This window comes from Scatophagus argus, chromosome 1, assembly GCF_020382885.2.
Source record: "Scatophagus argus isolate fScaArg1 chromosome 1, fScaArg1.pri, whole genome shotgun sequence".
Classification (NCBI taxonomy): Eukaryota; Metazoa; Chordata; class Actinopteri; family Scatophagidae; genus Scatophagus; species Scatophagus argus.
The window spans coordinates 15,869,713-15,885,015 of NC_058493.1; the positions used below are offsets into that span (position 1 = coordinate 15,869,713).

The following is a 15,303-nucleotide window of genomic DNA, read 5'->3' on the forward strand; positions in this document are numbered from 1 at the left end:
CACTCTAGTGTTTAGAATCGAGTATTTAGGAAGGTGATACATCAGCACATAGGTGCAGATCACCACAGCCCCACAATTACAGAAGGCACCTTTTGCTTTCACGAAAAATCATGAGGAAAATGTGTCCTCTTAAGAGCATTTTTACCATAAACACACATTGCCCTGAAATGTAAAAGGCACCGAGCCGAGCTGTCGCAAAGTGTCGTAAAGTAGCGAATGGCTGGCCACGATTTGGCGCCCTCGTGTGGCGGTGAGAGGAACGACTGCGTTGTAGCCGTAGTCAGCGAACAGACGACCTGCTGGGTAAACAAGAGTGGATGCCTCGGAAGGCAGGGATGGCAACTTCGTCGAGGGCTAATAGTGAGACATTTTTCTCTTGTCAAATCGAAACAAAATAGAGAGGTTGTACTTCCTTTTAAGATTGGATCGGATTTCTCTGCGAGTCAAAATGGTATAGTATAAACGGTTATTTGATGATTGAAATGAGTCTAGCCTTTATGTTAGCTTAGCTCATAGCCATCCAGGGCCCATTGCCTTCGATTTTGCTTCTCGGATCAGCTCGGGACTGTGTTGTCAGTTTCACAATCCCAGGCACTACGTCCTCGGATCGCGATTTGTGTGTAGGCCTGCCCAGTTGCAGTCTGGGTTAACATTTCGATAACTGCCAGTTTTCAACGCTTGACATTATTTCCCAGGATTTAACCTCACATGTTTAAAAAAGGACGTTGACACATTTTGATAAAAAAGGACTTAGATCCAGGTACGTGTTGTCTTTGTTGTCTTCTGTCTGGGATATGTGTCAGGCTAAGCGGCTAGTTGTCCACTTTGGTTTCTTTTGATTCGCTATCGTACTCATCGTAACGTAAGTTACAGAGATATGATATTCACATTTTTGTGCTTGTCCATTAACTCGAGGTTTTTTTTCCCCGGCCTGAGTCACTTCAGCAGCGTTTGTGGGATACAGACAGACAACAGACGAGCTTATTGTAATTGTTAAGCGTTGTAGAGGCTATGCTTAGCCTCAGTTTCAGGCTCTATACTGTCAAGCTAAATAAAAACACGTAGCTCTGTGTTTGCCTGCCTGCTAAGAGTGGTTGAGGGTCGTTTCTCTGACTGAAAGCTCAGTGGGCATCGTTAGCAGCAGCTCAGCAGTCCTGTCTCAGTCGTACATCTTGAATTGGTTTACTGTTGCCATTTTTGTTACCCCACATATTTTCTGCCGTAAGTAACGACTGGTTCACTTGATAGTATCCGTGTAGTCTCTTACTTGTTGTTATTCGGTCCTGTTTATGAGGCATTTGGATTACCTAATGGCCTCGATGCATGGGGATTTTTTTTCCTTCGGAGCTGTCCTCTGAGGCCCCTGCATTTATGCATGCCATTGCGCAGCTTTCTCTGTGGCATCTGAAGGGCTCTCACTCATCAGTGAGTTGTGTATAAAAGCAGGAAGAGGTTTGTGGCTTCTGTTATAAATAACAGGGTTACTTAAACCTCGAGACCTTTTAAACCTTTGACATAACGAAACCCCCTCAGCCCCTTTTCACAAAAGTTGAGGCTGCAGGTCAGGTGACAACCGGTATGTTATTATGAAACGAGTTGTGAATGAATAATGAAATGACATTGCATAGCGTGATTTCAGTTTCTGTTGGCGTTTACGATGAAGTTCATTGCAGTGCAGGAACATCATGAACACCTGTGCAATGTAATGCAGTTCAATACGGTTACCCTGCAGCACACACTACCAGGAGTGTTGTGTCACGTTTTTACTGAGACAGTGCCTGAGAGGTGGAAAGCGAACACTAACAGTAGTTTTCGTGGCTCTGTCCCGTGTCCTAAAAAGTCCTTATGAGCCTTTAATCAGCTAACTGCTGAAACCCCACAATGGTGTCACATTTGTCTGGCGGGTTTTGTGTATATGTTTTTTTGATTTATGTTGATGACACAATTACATCCAGCAGTCCCAGCAAACAGTATGGATGTACAGGGTATTTCTGTCACGTGTGCTTTCAGGTGGCCACATAGACGGAGTTGGTACAGTATGTTCCAAAACCACCTGCTGAAATGGAGTGTGGTCAGCATGTTGCTGTGGGTCACATCACCACATGCATATAGTGCATCAAAGAAATTACACAAATGTATGAGTCTGCATTTGTGTAATTTCCGTCACGCTGTCCCAAATGTTATGTGACGATTTGCTGATCAGTGAACATCACTGCATGTATGCATGATCCTTTGTGATTAATGATAAAGTGGTATATCCACAGAACCTTTGATCAGCTTTGGATTTATTTTGACTCATACATATTCTTTACAACCGGGTGAGCTCTGTGTGTGTGTGTTAAAATACACAACTGCGATGTCCGAACTGATCTGCCGGATCAGTATTGGTCAGATCAGTGCATCTGTTAATGTGTAAGTCACTTATATAAAGCCTGATCCTTCAGAATCAGGCTTATTGCCAAGTAGGAGTTCACATACAAGAAACTCACCTTGGTACTTTGGTACACAACTGTCACATTAAACATAGTAAAGAAAACAAAAATAAACAAACAAAAAAAAATTAGAATATGTCCTTGGTGTATCATAAACCTTTGAGATGTGTGTACACCATTTAAAAACTGGACTCGTTTCATAATGCACAGCACCATGATGATATCTTGCTCATGATAACAATTATATCACCATATGCATATTGCATAGGTATAGCAAGAGTCTACTTTGCATCATCGTATCTGTATAACCGAGGAGGAGTACAAAGCACAGTTTTCTCAAAACCAGCACAGAGTAAAATACTATCGCATTATAAAGGAGCTCTCAGTTTTATTGACAGCTGAGGGCACAGAGAAAGGCCGGTTTCACAGTATTGTAATCCCTGTCAATACTGACACCACTGCTGGCTGGCAGAGGGTGCAGTGAGCCAAGTGCCTACTGAAAATATTCATGGAGTCTTAACAGAGACACATACTTTTTGTAGTATTTACAAAGCGGCCTACATTTTGGCATTGCTGAAATTTGAAATTGCTCTGAGAGGCCTTGACACCGCTGTGAAAATTCTCTTGCTGCAACAAGCCCGGAGGGTCTCTTTCTCTTGGGAACGGGGACAGAACTGTCCCAAGGTCCTGACAGAACCACATGAGTCAGTTTAATGGTGGATATCACATTTTCATTTAGTCTGATTTGCACACTGCCTGGAATCAACAAAAAAAGCAAATACATCAGTATTGACTCAGGCTTGACTTTAGATTCAGCATGTGTGCATTTATTTTCTATCTTTAATCAGCACCCTTGGGCCACAGTTAATTTGTACTAATAGGCTGCATGACCACATTTAACGCCAAATATTGCTATCGGCACGTTAATGTTTCTTTGTAGGGCTGTTTGCTGTTAACAGATCAGTAAAATACTAGAAAAAAATACATTTGAAGTAATTTAAATAGTTAAAAGCAAATGATAAGTTGTTTTATAAAGGATTGATGTTGAGCAATTCAGTTATCACATTATTTGCGTCAGTTAATTTAATTTAGTTAAATCAATTTGCATCATCATTATTTGTGAAAGATGACTCTGGATTAAAATGTAAAGATCAGAGGTGTCGTGATTTCAATTCTAAATCAAAAACTGATTGAAATGAGCTTTCAGTTTTGGTCATCGAAATTAAATGCAGAAATGTGATTCTCTCAGTATTTTTCTTTTCTCTCTACCTTCGCCTACTTGCAAGCAAAAAATCCTGTGTGCTTGAAGACGATCAGCTGATCGGTGCCAGAAGTTAGTCTGACACAGCCAGCAATGTTGGGTTTCTTTTCTTTTTCAGAGATCCTCAAATGATTCGTTTGGGAGGAGGCTTTACTTGGGACAGATTTGAGAAAGCAAACTTTGCAACAAACTGTCTTTTTTTTGTTTAATTATTGTTGAGTACCAGAGGGGTGGTGTTATTTGTTACAGTCAGTTTGTTTTTTATTTTTGGTGAATGTTATTTGAACTTGAATATCCCTAACCTGTGAAAAGCCAGCAGGGTAAAGTCAAGCTGTTGTTGAACAATACTTCTGTCTTTTAAAGAAGGACTTGAGAATGAAAATTAAAGTTGTCCATGCGTAAAACCAATGATCTGTTGATCTTCTGATAATCTAACAGCTGTCAGCACTGAAAAATATGTTTGAATTGAAAATGGAGTTGAATCGTGACATTAAAATGGAAAGATTTTTGATTCGGGGATTTGGAATATCAAGGCACCCCTCATATAAGATAGTATAGTCATCTATGAATTGATTTTTCATTTACATTATTTTTTGTCATTTAAATATGACTTTTTTGTTATCAGTTAAGTTAGTTGTTTGAAATAAAGATTTTTTTTAAAAAGAAAGAAAGAAAGAAGAGATGAGCTTTGTCTCCACTTCTGTAGAGACTCCACTCCCGGTGATACCTGGCAGTCCTCCTCTGTCCCTGATAAATGTGAAGACAGACACTTTAATTTAGCAAGGATGATTGTATGTAATGAGCTGATGTATGGAGTGCATATTGTTTAAGATTTATTTATATTTATAGCTCACTGAAGCAGCTAACCAGCTGTGTCTTCTGATTGGATTATTACTGATATCTAAATGGGCCATTAATGATGTGCTTTTAATTTGTTTACCAGTTTAATTTACATTCATTACCAGTTAATTAATTTCAAGGATGAATTAGAAGATATAATGTTTTGGCTCATTGGTCAGAACCATTTTTAAAAAATTTTTTGTTTTGTTTTTAGGTTGCGTGAGATGCAGCGGATAGACGCCTGTGAACAGATGAGAGTGCGCCTGGTGTTTGCCCTTTGAGGACGGACCTGCCACCATGAAGAGTGAGGTGCCATCTGAGGCCCCCAGCAGACAGGAGCATCTGAAGGAGCCACTGGTGAACCCAGAGCCCATGGAGGCAGCTAAGAACTACCCTAACAACATGGAGGTGATTGGAAAGGCAGGCAGTGAATTTGAAACCCTGTGTGAGTCCAGGCATCTGCCCCTGCAGGACACGGATACACACAGAGACTCGGAACGGAGCCTCCCTGGGCGCAGAAAAAGAAAAGGCCAACAGGCAGGGCCATCAGACTGCTCGCTGAAGGAGGGACACATCAGTGAGAGCTCACTGGCCCCTCAGCGTCCCAGGGTAGAACTTTTACAGCATCCCAGTGAGGATGAACATAATCACGAGTCCTCTTTTAGTGACTGTGCTTCCTCCCCTTCCTCTAGTTTGCGATTCGGGGACTCGGACACTCTCAGTTCAGAGGATGAGGGGGAAGCTGGAGCAACAGGGGGCCAGCACAAGGCTCCTGCCCTGACAACAGGAGGGGCCACCGGAGTTGGTCTGCGCCCTGTTCTGGGTCGAACTCGGGGGAATCGCTCGCATAAGTGGGTGCGGTCTGAGGCTGAGCCAGTTCTGCTGAAGAGACCCTGTCTGAGCAGCCGGCGGCCTCTGCATAGGAAACGCTTTGTGAAAACAGCTCCTGGAGGGGGTCAGCGGACTCAGAAGCAAAAGGAGCGACTACTACTGCAGAGGAAGAAACGTGAAGTTTTTGCACGTAGGAAGTACGCCCTACTCCATAGCACCAGTAGTTCCAGCCAGGAGCTGAGTAGTGACTCGTCCTCCCCTTCTTCCACTGAAGCAGAAGACGAGCTGTATGTGGATGTCAGCAGCACCAGCAGCCAGCCCAACAGTGCTACTGTTGCCACAGGTAATTACAATCCCTGACTCTGTTGCAGCTGTATCTTTGTGTTGCAATATGATTTCTGTATTGTATCTAACATGTTTTTTTTTACAGCATGAGCTGTGTGTATGTAGGCTATATCATATGGTTAAAAACACTGAGATTAGGTAGCATGATGCTATCCCACAGCAGTGGCATCATCATAACACTGTGGCCCACAGAGGCCAGACTGCACAGTCAGGATCAGGCGTGGGGTGATTGTATTTTTAGGTCTTTCACCTTGGTAGCTGTTAAAATGGATTAATGTATCTACTTTATTAATGAACAGCCAGTAAAACAAAGTTAAGGTGGTACAAAGCCACTTTTTAACATATAATTGTATTATTGTTTGTGCCATTAAAAAAATAGCCAAACAAGGGTACCATCACATTTGTAACAGGGTAATGGAAAGCTCACAGTCACCAGGATCTCTCATGTTGCAGAAAAACACAATCCAGCACGAATTAACACATTTTAACTGAAGTACATTGATTTAATATGTACTGAAAAGCTTTCTGGTGCTGCAGGTCAACATGTGTCTTGCAACTTGCAATGAGAGCTTGAGTTAAGTTTTTAATCACAGGGAAGGTTGTTATTGTGGTGCATCTAAAAAACAACAACAGACCTTTAAAATCATGTATTATTACAATATGTCTAACTAAACCACAGACATCCAGTTAACTTCACTGTACAATCAGGAAGTAATTGGCTATAGGAGAAGTGTGATCATGCTAAACAGTCTCACTTACTGTGTGTGCTTACTGAAGCAGGATCGCAGTGTTTCCGTTCCACGCCAGGTGATTTCTGTGAGACTGAACACAGGGCTCACTTTGTGTAGTGTTTGGCCATTGTGAAAACATGTTCTTCATTTCACAAGTTTATGTAAAAAATAAAAAAGACTTGCCACATGATAAATGTTGCAATACACATGAGAATGTTTTCTGTATGTTTTTGTGCTGCTTTGAGTACAGCTGATAAATAGCTCCTCACCACAGCTTTTCAGGGCCCCACACCTGGCAGGCTGTAATGGAACCTGAAGGCCACAGGTTTATATAAAGGACACTTACTATTTTGTGATATTAAAATAATCCAGCATTGAGGACAGGAGTTAGAGCTGTGTCATACGGCTAAAATCACGTATCTCGATATAGAACATTTAATAAATGTAATAAGACTACTTAGAAAGGCCTATTTCTTATTACATTTTAAATGTAATAATAATAATGATATGCACTTACTCACTTTCATGCAAATTTTGAGTGAACTATGTGACAAAATATAAAAGGGAAATAGAAAACATAGGATTGTTGCTGGTGTTTAGTGGTGTTTGGTTAAGTCTGGTGACTATAATGAGTGTTGCTCGCTTCTTTTGCCTGCGTGCGCGCACGCACACACACATACATCCATACTCCCATACACATACACGTATGCATACACCTCTGCTGCACACCCACCCTGTTTCTCCCCATGTCTGCTCCTTTCACTTTTTTATTTGCAAAAAATACAACGCGACCGTTTTATATTTTTTCTGCAATTCAGTGATTCAACCAACAAGGACACTTAAAAGCTTTTAGAATAAACGGTACACAACAAAATCATCCCATTTGTCTCGTTTTGTCTTGGATGTCATTAAACTGTTGACATCACCGAGAGCTGCTTCCCGTCTCTCATTCCACTTTGCGTGCCATATTATTACTCTTAATGTTACTTGTTGCACAACAAAATAAAGTATAAAGCACAATATAAAACAACAGACATTTTCTATCATCAGACAATAATAGTGTAATACTCCCTAATAGGAGTCGGTATGTTCTTTCAAAGAACAAAACACCTCAACCTCGGTTCATTGTTTTCCTCAGGTAGCCATACAGCCTCAGCAATATTTCTGCTGCTGTGTTCCTATGGGAGAATGGAAAGTTAGTTGTGCCTCCACGGTGGGAGGCAAGTGGGAGAAAACTCAGACACTGTAGAGTGGCGGCCTTTGCGTAGAAACAGCAGGTCTCGGAGGGGAAACAAGGCATTTGTTTACAGCAGGGGAAAGTGATGATACCTGCCTTGTAAATACCCTGAGTTGGAGCAGGTGTGTGATGTAGCCAGGAAACGGTTTAATCCTACCTCTAACAGGAGGTCAAATAAACAGTATCTCAGCCAAATTCACTCTGAATGTAGGCCACACCTGGATGGTTGTTTTAGATGAAATAAAACTCACATTCTGTCATGCACACATCTGACAAATGGTTGGGCTAAATTGTTGGCATTGTCAGCAGCAGTTACAAAGGAGGATTGTTCAGTCTCAGACATGTTAAATGTCCTCACACTACCAACCGATCAAGCAGCTACCTATAGAGCGGACGTCAGAGCTGTTTGCGGGTTTGTTGTATAGTCATGTTAGGATTAGTGGTAGTAGGTGTTGTTCTCCTAACAGTTCTCTGCAAGTTGTAAGTATGGTGTTGTTGTTTGTGTAACCACATTTCACCAGAATGGCAGGCACCTCGACTTGCACAGGGTGCTAAGCAGCAGCTCTCAGGAGACGATTGGAATAGAAATCACACTGGGGAGTTGTGGACTGAACTGCCATGGCAAGTCACTTAGTGATGTGCACAGAAACACAGTCTACATTACTGCTGCACTGAATATTGTCACTGTTGTGTTAAAACCAGCTTTCATCGGCTCAGGTATAGTGGATTTTCAGCTGTCTGTTGAATATCACAAAAGGTTTTGTACTGGTACTGTACTGGTAAATCTGAACAGATGTACCCAGTGTCCTGTCCTTTCTACAGGTTGAAATAGATGCATATATGCTGAAAATAATTTAGGTGGCATCTACTTTCTGCCTTAAAAGGTCGACTTAAGATTTACATGGAAGGTCAAAGTATGTTGGAGAGAATTTGTAACTTTGCAACTCATAAACCAGATGCATGAGTCAGCAGCTCTCACTTACACTGAGAAATTTTGACAATAATTAGAAACAGGCACGAGACATGAACGATAAATAATAAACCTCTAAACCTCTGTCGCCTGTGGCCATATGCAGTACATGATCTTCCTCCTTGGTGGAGACTTGATGGAAACTATAATATAAGCCTGTAGATTAAGCTGTGTGCTCACTTATGAAAATCAGAGCACAGATCCTGTTCGAGGAGGGTTTGGACCCTTTTCCTTCTGATGGTCCTGGCAGGCAGCATCTCCATAAAGAAGGTTGAGGAGAGGGAATGATGCATTTGTCTCAGATTAGTTTGCCATGTCTTCTGTTGGTTTGAGCAGAACCTGTGATGAACTCAGCTCCCTGTGTGGATGGCATTAATACAAACAAACGTGGGATCCCCTGAGATGAAATATTGAGTGCATGCGGTTGATTGAATTTTGAAAAATAAATAACTTATTCTGCCTCAGTTTGAAGGTTGTCTGAGAGAATAGATTTAGTTGTAATTATGGCATATTGCTGTGTAAATCATGTAATGAGGTCAATGAAGGAAAAAAAGCCAATCCTGAGTTGAGCACTGCTGACCTATATTTCTCCTGTTAAACTCAGCCTGATACTACTCCTTTAGCAGGTTTGAAGTGGAGAAATATTATCTGGCCACTTACACAACTTGCTTGGCTTTATTAAGCCATTGAAAAAGAATAAGACCACAGGCTTTTTGGAAAATTTAAACAGGAAAATGTGAAGAACGAATCTATGCTGTGTGAGAGTACATACGTTATGTTCATTTGCTTTTTGTTTGCACTTAAGAACTACAAAAAAGCCATATTGGTTTATTTGTACTCATTAAGATTGATTAATAGATGATTAATATTGTCGAAATCCAGTGAAGAAGCAAAAATCAAGAGCAAGGCTAAGTTTTGTTTTGAAGTATGTATTTTCTGTTAATTTTGTTTCACTTGATGACTTCATTGCCTTTGTCAGTACTGTGCTAAACTTGGCTGGTATGCTCAGGTGCTCTGGATGAGGATGTGGTGGTGATTGAGGCAACCCCAGCTCCAGCCCCTGCTGTCCCCGCAAGCGAGGAGATCAACGTCACCTCGACAGACAGCGAGGTGGAGATCGTCACAGTCGGAGATGGTTTCAGGTGAGAACCTCAGCTTTTTCAGCAAGCCTTGAAAATAATTTGCTAGAAATGAATTGTTACATTAGCTGTATATCTAACATACACTACATAGACAAGAGTATTGTGACACCTGACCATAACACTCATATTCCAAATACATAGACAGCTATAACAGCTTCCGCTCTTCTTCCACAAGATTTTGGGGTGTTTCTCTTGGAGTTTTTGCCCATTCATGCAGTAGAGCATTTATGAGGTCAGGCACTGATGTTGGACGAAAAGGCGTGGCTCACAGTCTCATTTCCAGTTCATCCCAAAGGTGTTTGATGGGGCTGAGGTCAGAGCTCTCTGTGGGCCAGTCAGGTTCTTCCACACCAAACTCATCCAGCCATGGCTTTATGGAGCTTTGCTTGGTGCACTGGGGCACAGTCAATATCACAATATACATTTAGTATATTGTATGTATTCCACCAGTCATGGAATAGAAAAAGGCCTTCTCCAAACTGTTGCCGCAAAGTTGGAAGCATAGCATTGTCCAAAATGTCTTGGTATGCTGAAGCTTTAAGATTTCCCTTCACTGGAAGTAAAGGACCCGGCCCCTTAGCTTCTACGACATTCAGCAGTTCTTATCAGCGAGTTTATTAAAGCAAGACCTGCAGGGTCATTTCATTTCATAAATGCATTAAGTTGTTTAGTTTTTGCATAATAACATTAAGTTTTCTTATTATGGGGAGCATTTACAGATTACTAACTAATATAGAACCCTGAGGTGCATCACAGGTATTAGCAAACGCAGATCTAAATTCATCTTTTTTTTCTTAACAAAAACCTCGTTTGGAAAGGTAGGATCTGTGCAAAGTGGAACTCAGTTGGTCTCATCTTCACCATCACATCAAGTCAAATGCGGGTTTGACTATGACTAAAATTGAACCGCAGGCTGATGAAGGAGGAGTTCATTTGCAGACCCATAAATCAACATTTAGATCGAGTAATGTTATTTTTCAGAGCAATTTTCCCTTATCAGTAATCAGGTCTGTTGGAGCCTGGGGTTGAGGACAAGCTTCTTCTCACTATCTATTGCATGACTGATCATATTTTGTTGTTCCCCTTTCTTTGGAACATGAAGAACTCCTTTATACTGCTGGATCTTACTGTTTAAGCTATTTGTGGTTTGTTTGCTTAGGAAGCATTTTGTCTTTGACATCTATTCTGTGTAAATCCATGATACCAAAAGTGTACTGTTATATGGCTGTATTTTAGAACTTTATGAACACCATAACTCAATCTAGTGAAATGCTAAATTTCATCCCAAGGTTATGAGAAATTTTGTTTAATCTTACTACGATATTAAGGCCAAGTTTCACTTTCCCCCACTAGCTTACAATTAAAGATGGGAGCTGATGGCCTCGGTTTTTAAAAACTTATTGTGCTCAGATCTTTTCTTTCAGGGTGGGTTTATTAATAGCCACATTGACCGTCAAATGTGAGTTAAGTCATGGTGTGGATACCGTTAACATGATTAAGAACTTAACCACAGTATGTGTTAGTGTGTGCATGTCGAAGCAGAAGTAGAAAAGTGAGGAAAGGCAGTTTGTGGATTGCCAGTGTTTAAGGATGCGTATGTCTCTTAGGATGAAAGAGCACAGGGTGGGTGGGGTGCAGTTCAGTGCTCCAGTGGATTGCTTTGCTCAGGGATTTTGTAGCTTACATTGCTCTCAGAAAGAAGGCTACATGCCATTTATCTCGGCAGAAACCGCATCTTTCTGAGGAGACCTACTCAGTGCTTCTGTTATTTAATTCCTTGTAGAAACAGCACACTTAAAGCTAACTGCTCCTGTGAATACATGTTCATAATTAACCTGTGACATCTGTGGACAGCTTGAGTGGTGAGGCAAAACATGTCACTTTGAGCAGGCTGAAGGGCCATATTGTTTTATGCCACTCACATAGTAAAACCAAATGTTACCATTACTAGTTTACTGCTTGGGAATTACCACTAACATGACAGTGAAGAACAAATGTCCCAGTCTCAAAACAAATGTCTCTTGTCTCAAAACAAATGTCTCTTGTCTCAAAACAAGTGTATATATATTATGACATATATATATATATATATTTGAGTCCTGCTTAACATTTTCCAAGACATAGCACAGAGTTTTTTCATGCTTTCCATACCTTAATTCATTTCTGTCACGTATGACATTTTGGTTTGAGGAGACTTAATGTAATGACATTAATGCATACATGATTTTTCAATGACACAGGGGGGTTTAGGAGGGAACTCCATGTTGTCCAAGCTATTCGTGTCATTGGGACATATCTATCCACAAGATCAGTAAAGAATTAATGTCTGTTATCACCATCCGTGAGCGTCTCCCCCTTTTGCAACAACTAAAACCCATTCTTTACCTGAACAAATCGTACAGCCAAATACATATAATGGCAGCCTTATCATCGTATATACTGCCTACCCCTAACTGATATGGTCCTTGTTAAAGGACTTTGTGGAACAGGCGAGCTGATAAGGGTTTTTAGAAATATGCAGAGGATTAATTATAATATGTGGATGATCTTAGAACAGGAACCTAGCACTCTGAATCTGTGAGAACTGCAAAATATTTACCATGTTAAAGAAATACATTTCCAAGAGAGAGCTCCCATTGTCATTCTTTGCAGCACAGTCCATTTTCCTCACCCCACTGAGAATCTTATTTCCCCATTCTCATAATATGACTTCCTGTCTCAGCACTCCCCTTATTCCTTTGCCTCTTTGTTTGCCTTTTCCATTGCTTCCAACGCAGTATCTTTCCTTTTTTCTGCTTAATGTTAATGTATCAGTAATATCTGGAAATAGTTCCCAGAAGTGGTTGCACCAAGCTTGAAATGCCGTGGCTTGTCTAATCTGCCCCTTTTCCTGACTTTAAAAGATGTCCTGGCTCGCTGGAGAATGTAGGGATGAGATTCCCTGAAGGGGGGGATGGGCAGCAGGGGAGCAGGAGGGCGGGGAATCAGAGACCAGCAGAATGAGCAATGAAAGCTTTGTTTACACCTCCAGTGGTCTGGTTTGTGAATGTTTGTGTGTAAATTCTGTCAATACAAGCACAGTGCATGTGTTTGACATAGTCACATTATACAGCCTTTTTTCAGTTTAACTTTTTTGGTATTCACACTGTATTGTTTTATTTTGCCTTCACTAAATAAGTGAAAACCCACTCTGTATAATTTGGTACAGTTCAGCAACACCACAAGCCACATGCTCCAAAATGACCGTATAGTTGACTGTTAGTTAACTGTTAGTTACTTGATGAAACACTTAAAACAGTTTCAACATATTTCAACGCTCTAACTTTCATAAGAATAGGATTTATTGCAGGACTGTTGAATTAGACATTTTAAAACAAAAACAGTCTCGATCCACACTAGTGTTAAAGCATATCACCATTCACTAGGATTGCACGATATTGGAAACTGACAAACTGACATTGAAATATATTCTCTCTCTCTCTCTCTCTCCACATATACTAAATGTATATTGTGATATTAAAAATTACAGGAAATTAGATGACTGTATGGTTATATTTATGTACAGATATACAGTTAATCATAATATTCATCAGCGGCTGACTTTTTGCACATGTGTTTCAGCTGGGCTGTTGTATGTGCCTTTGTAGTTAAGTGCACCACTAGATGCTAACAGAAAGAGTGGACACAATTCGGACACGTCAGTTTGTACAAAATGCAAAACCTCAAATAAAGTCTTCAGTCAACTGCAGCACTTTAAGGACATGATTCAGAATGTTACTGAAATAGAGGCAAAGCAACCTTTTTTAACCCTAACTTGCTCTTCTCATGTTGCTTAGTGACATGCCGTGAGTATGGATGTCTTTATCTATGCCTGTTTTCTGTTTGTGCCGTTAGGCAGTGCATTATCATTAACATTCCAGTGCTTTAACATTGCACTGTGGGGCGTGTTTTGCAGCAGGTTTACCCAGTCTGCAGTGAGTTACAATAAACAAGGATTATGTAGCTGATATGGGTCAATTTATAAAAAAACAAAACAACAAAAAACTTTTGATTAGTCCCTGTCCTGATCCTGCATATCAGCTCTGGACATGCAAAGTCACAAATCATTTTGAATGTCATTAGACTATGTGACTGCAACACATCAGGATTCCAGTGCAGATCCTAAAATAGTAATGTTGTTCCTGTGTTTGGCTAGAAACAAACAGCTATGGAAGCCTCTTGCATTGCATGACTGATCCACAAACATAGGCCATCAGCCTAGAAAAATAATCAATTCAGTTAAAGTTGGAGGTGACTGTGGTTGCAACCTTAAACAAAACAATAGACCAGATTACTCTCGCATGCTCTTTGCACCTTTATCAGTGTTATAGCCTCTGCCTCTTTTTTTATACATTATATATTTGAATTTCTTTCGAAATTATATTGCAATAGGTTCAGCCATTCATGGAATATTCACATATATTGTTATGTAATTTTTTTTAAATTCACATTTTCATTCAAAAAAAGAAAGACCATACAATGAACACAAAGTTATGGCAAGGTTAGGGAATTTAAGGTTATGCTATGTAGATCATCGCTTCACCAGTCCTTCTTGACAGGACTTCTCCATTGTACTTAGAAGGTACCATTCAAACTAATTTGAATTAGTTTTGTAACAAGGCAATAATCAATGTAGTTTTTGTGCTTGCTTACTTAAGCTGAATGTTCCGATACCAACTCGATATTGGGTCTAAAACCTGAACTGGGTACTGCACCCGGTAACCTGGTGGCATGGCCTGGCTCCGTGTTCTGTTCCACCCAAATCCGGCTGTCCATGTCACACTGTTCGTGATGTGTCCAGATCACGGGGAGTGTTTGCCATTAAAGGAGAAACAATATACATCTGCATCTTGTATTCCTTTTTGAGATGAATTCTGTTTTTTTTTTTTTATTCCATGAAAGAGACATTATAAGAGGCTTTTTAACTTCTTTAAACCAATATTCAAGTAATCTATGTGGAATCGAAGAGACAATCTGGGAAAAACATTCATTTTAATTATCTCTGCTCTTTCCCACAAAGATAGTCTGGTAAGATCTTATCTGAAAGTTTTGATTAATTTATGACCATTTATCTCGATTATCTTATTAATGGCGGAAATGATATTAACTCCAAGATATTTCAGTCACTCTTTCTTCCAAACTCAGGGTTGTAGCTAATGTGTCTGAAAGTCTTTTGCATGGCGAACCTGATCCACAAGCATAATTCATTAACCTAAAACACAAATTCCATTCAAGGTGGAAGTTAAAGTCTGCTTTCCCAACAGCAGTCATAACTTAAAGCAAAGACAGCTGGGTGGTATGACATGACAAACCGCCTCACATTGTTTACCGCTCTTACACAGTGCTATTCCTGCCTTGTATGATCTCATTGTCTTTAACTCCCAGACCAGCAGGTTACTCCACAGCATGTTACTGCAGTGCTGAGCCCTCAGTCCTCAGACCTCCTCTGATCCCTGGGGCATGTGGCTCGCATCA

At 40.5% G+C, this 15,303-nt stretch overlaps 1 protein-coding gene across 7 annotated transcripts in view; it reads left to right on the forward strand.

Annotated features, from left to right (window-relative positions):
* The first annotated feature begins 228 nt into the window (after window positions 1-228).
* Window positions 229-15,303, forward strand: part of rnf111 (ring finger protein 111) — a 29,113-nt gene continuing 14,038 nt past the window's right edge. For 5 of the 7 annotated variants that reach the window (XM_046386567.1, XM_046386595.1, XM_046386613.1 and 2 more), the window contains exons 1-3: window positions 229-360; window positions 4,748-5,707; window positions 9,657-9,789. In XM_046386567.1, the coding sequence (XP_046242523.1) occupies window positions 4,831-5,707; window positions 9,657-9,789 (1,010 nt within the window). In that variant the 5' untranslated portion in view covers window positions 229-360; window positions 4,748-4,830. Of the gene's footprint in view, window positions 452-479; window positions 761-4,747; window positions 5,708-9,656; window positions 9,790-15,303 lie in introns of those variants that run through there. The other 2 variants (XM_046386576.1, XM_046386587.1) reach the window with 2 other exon arrangements.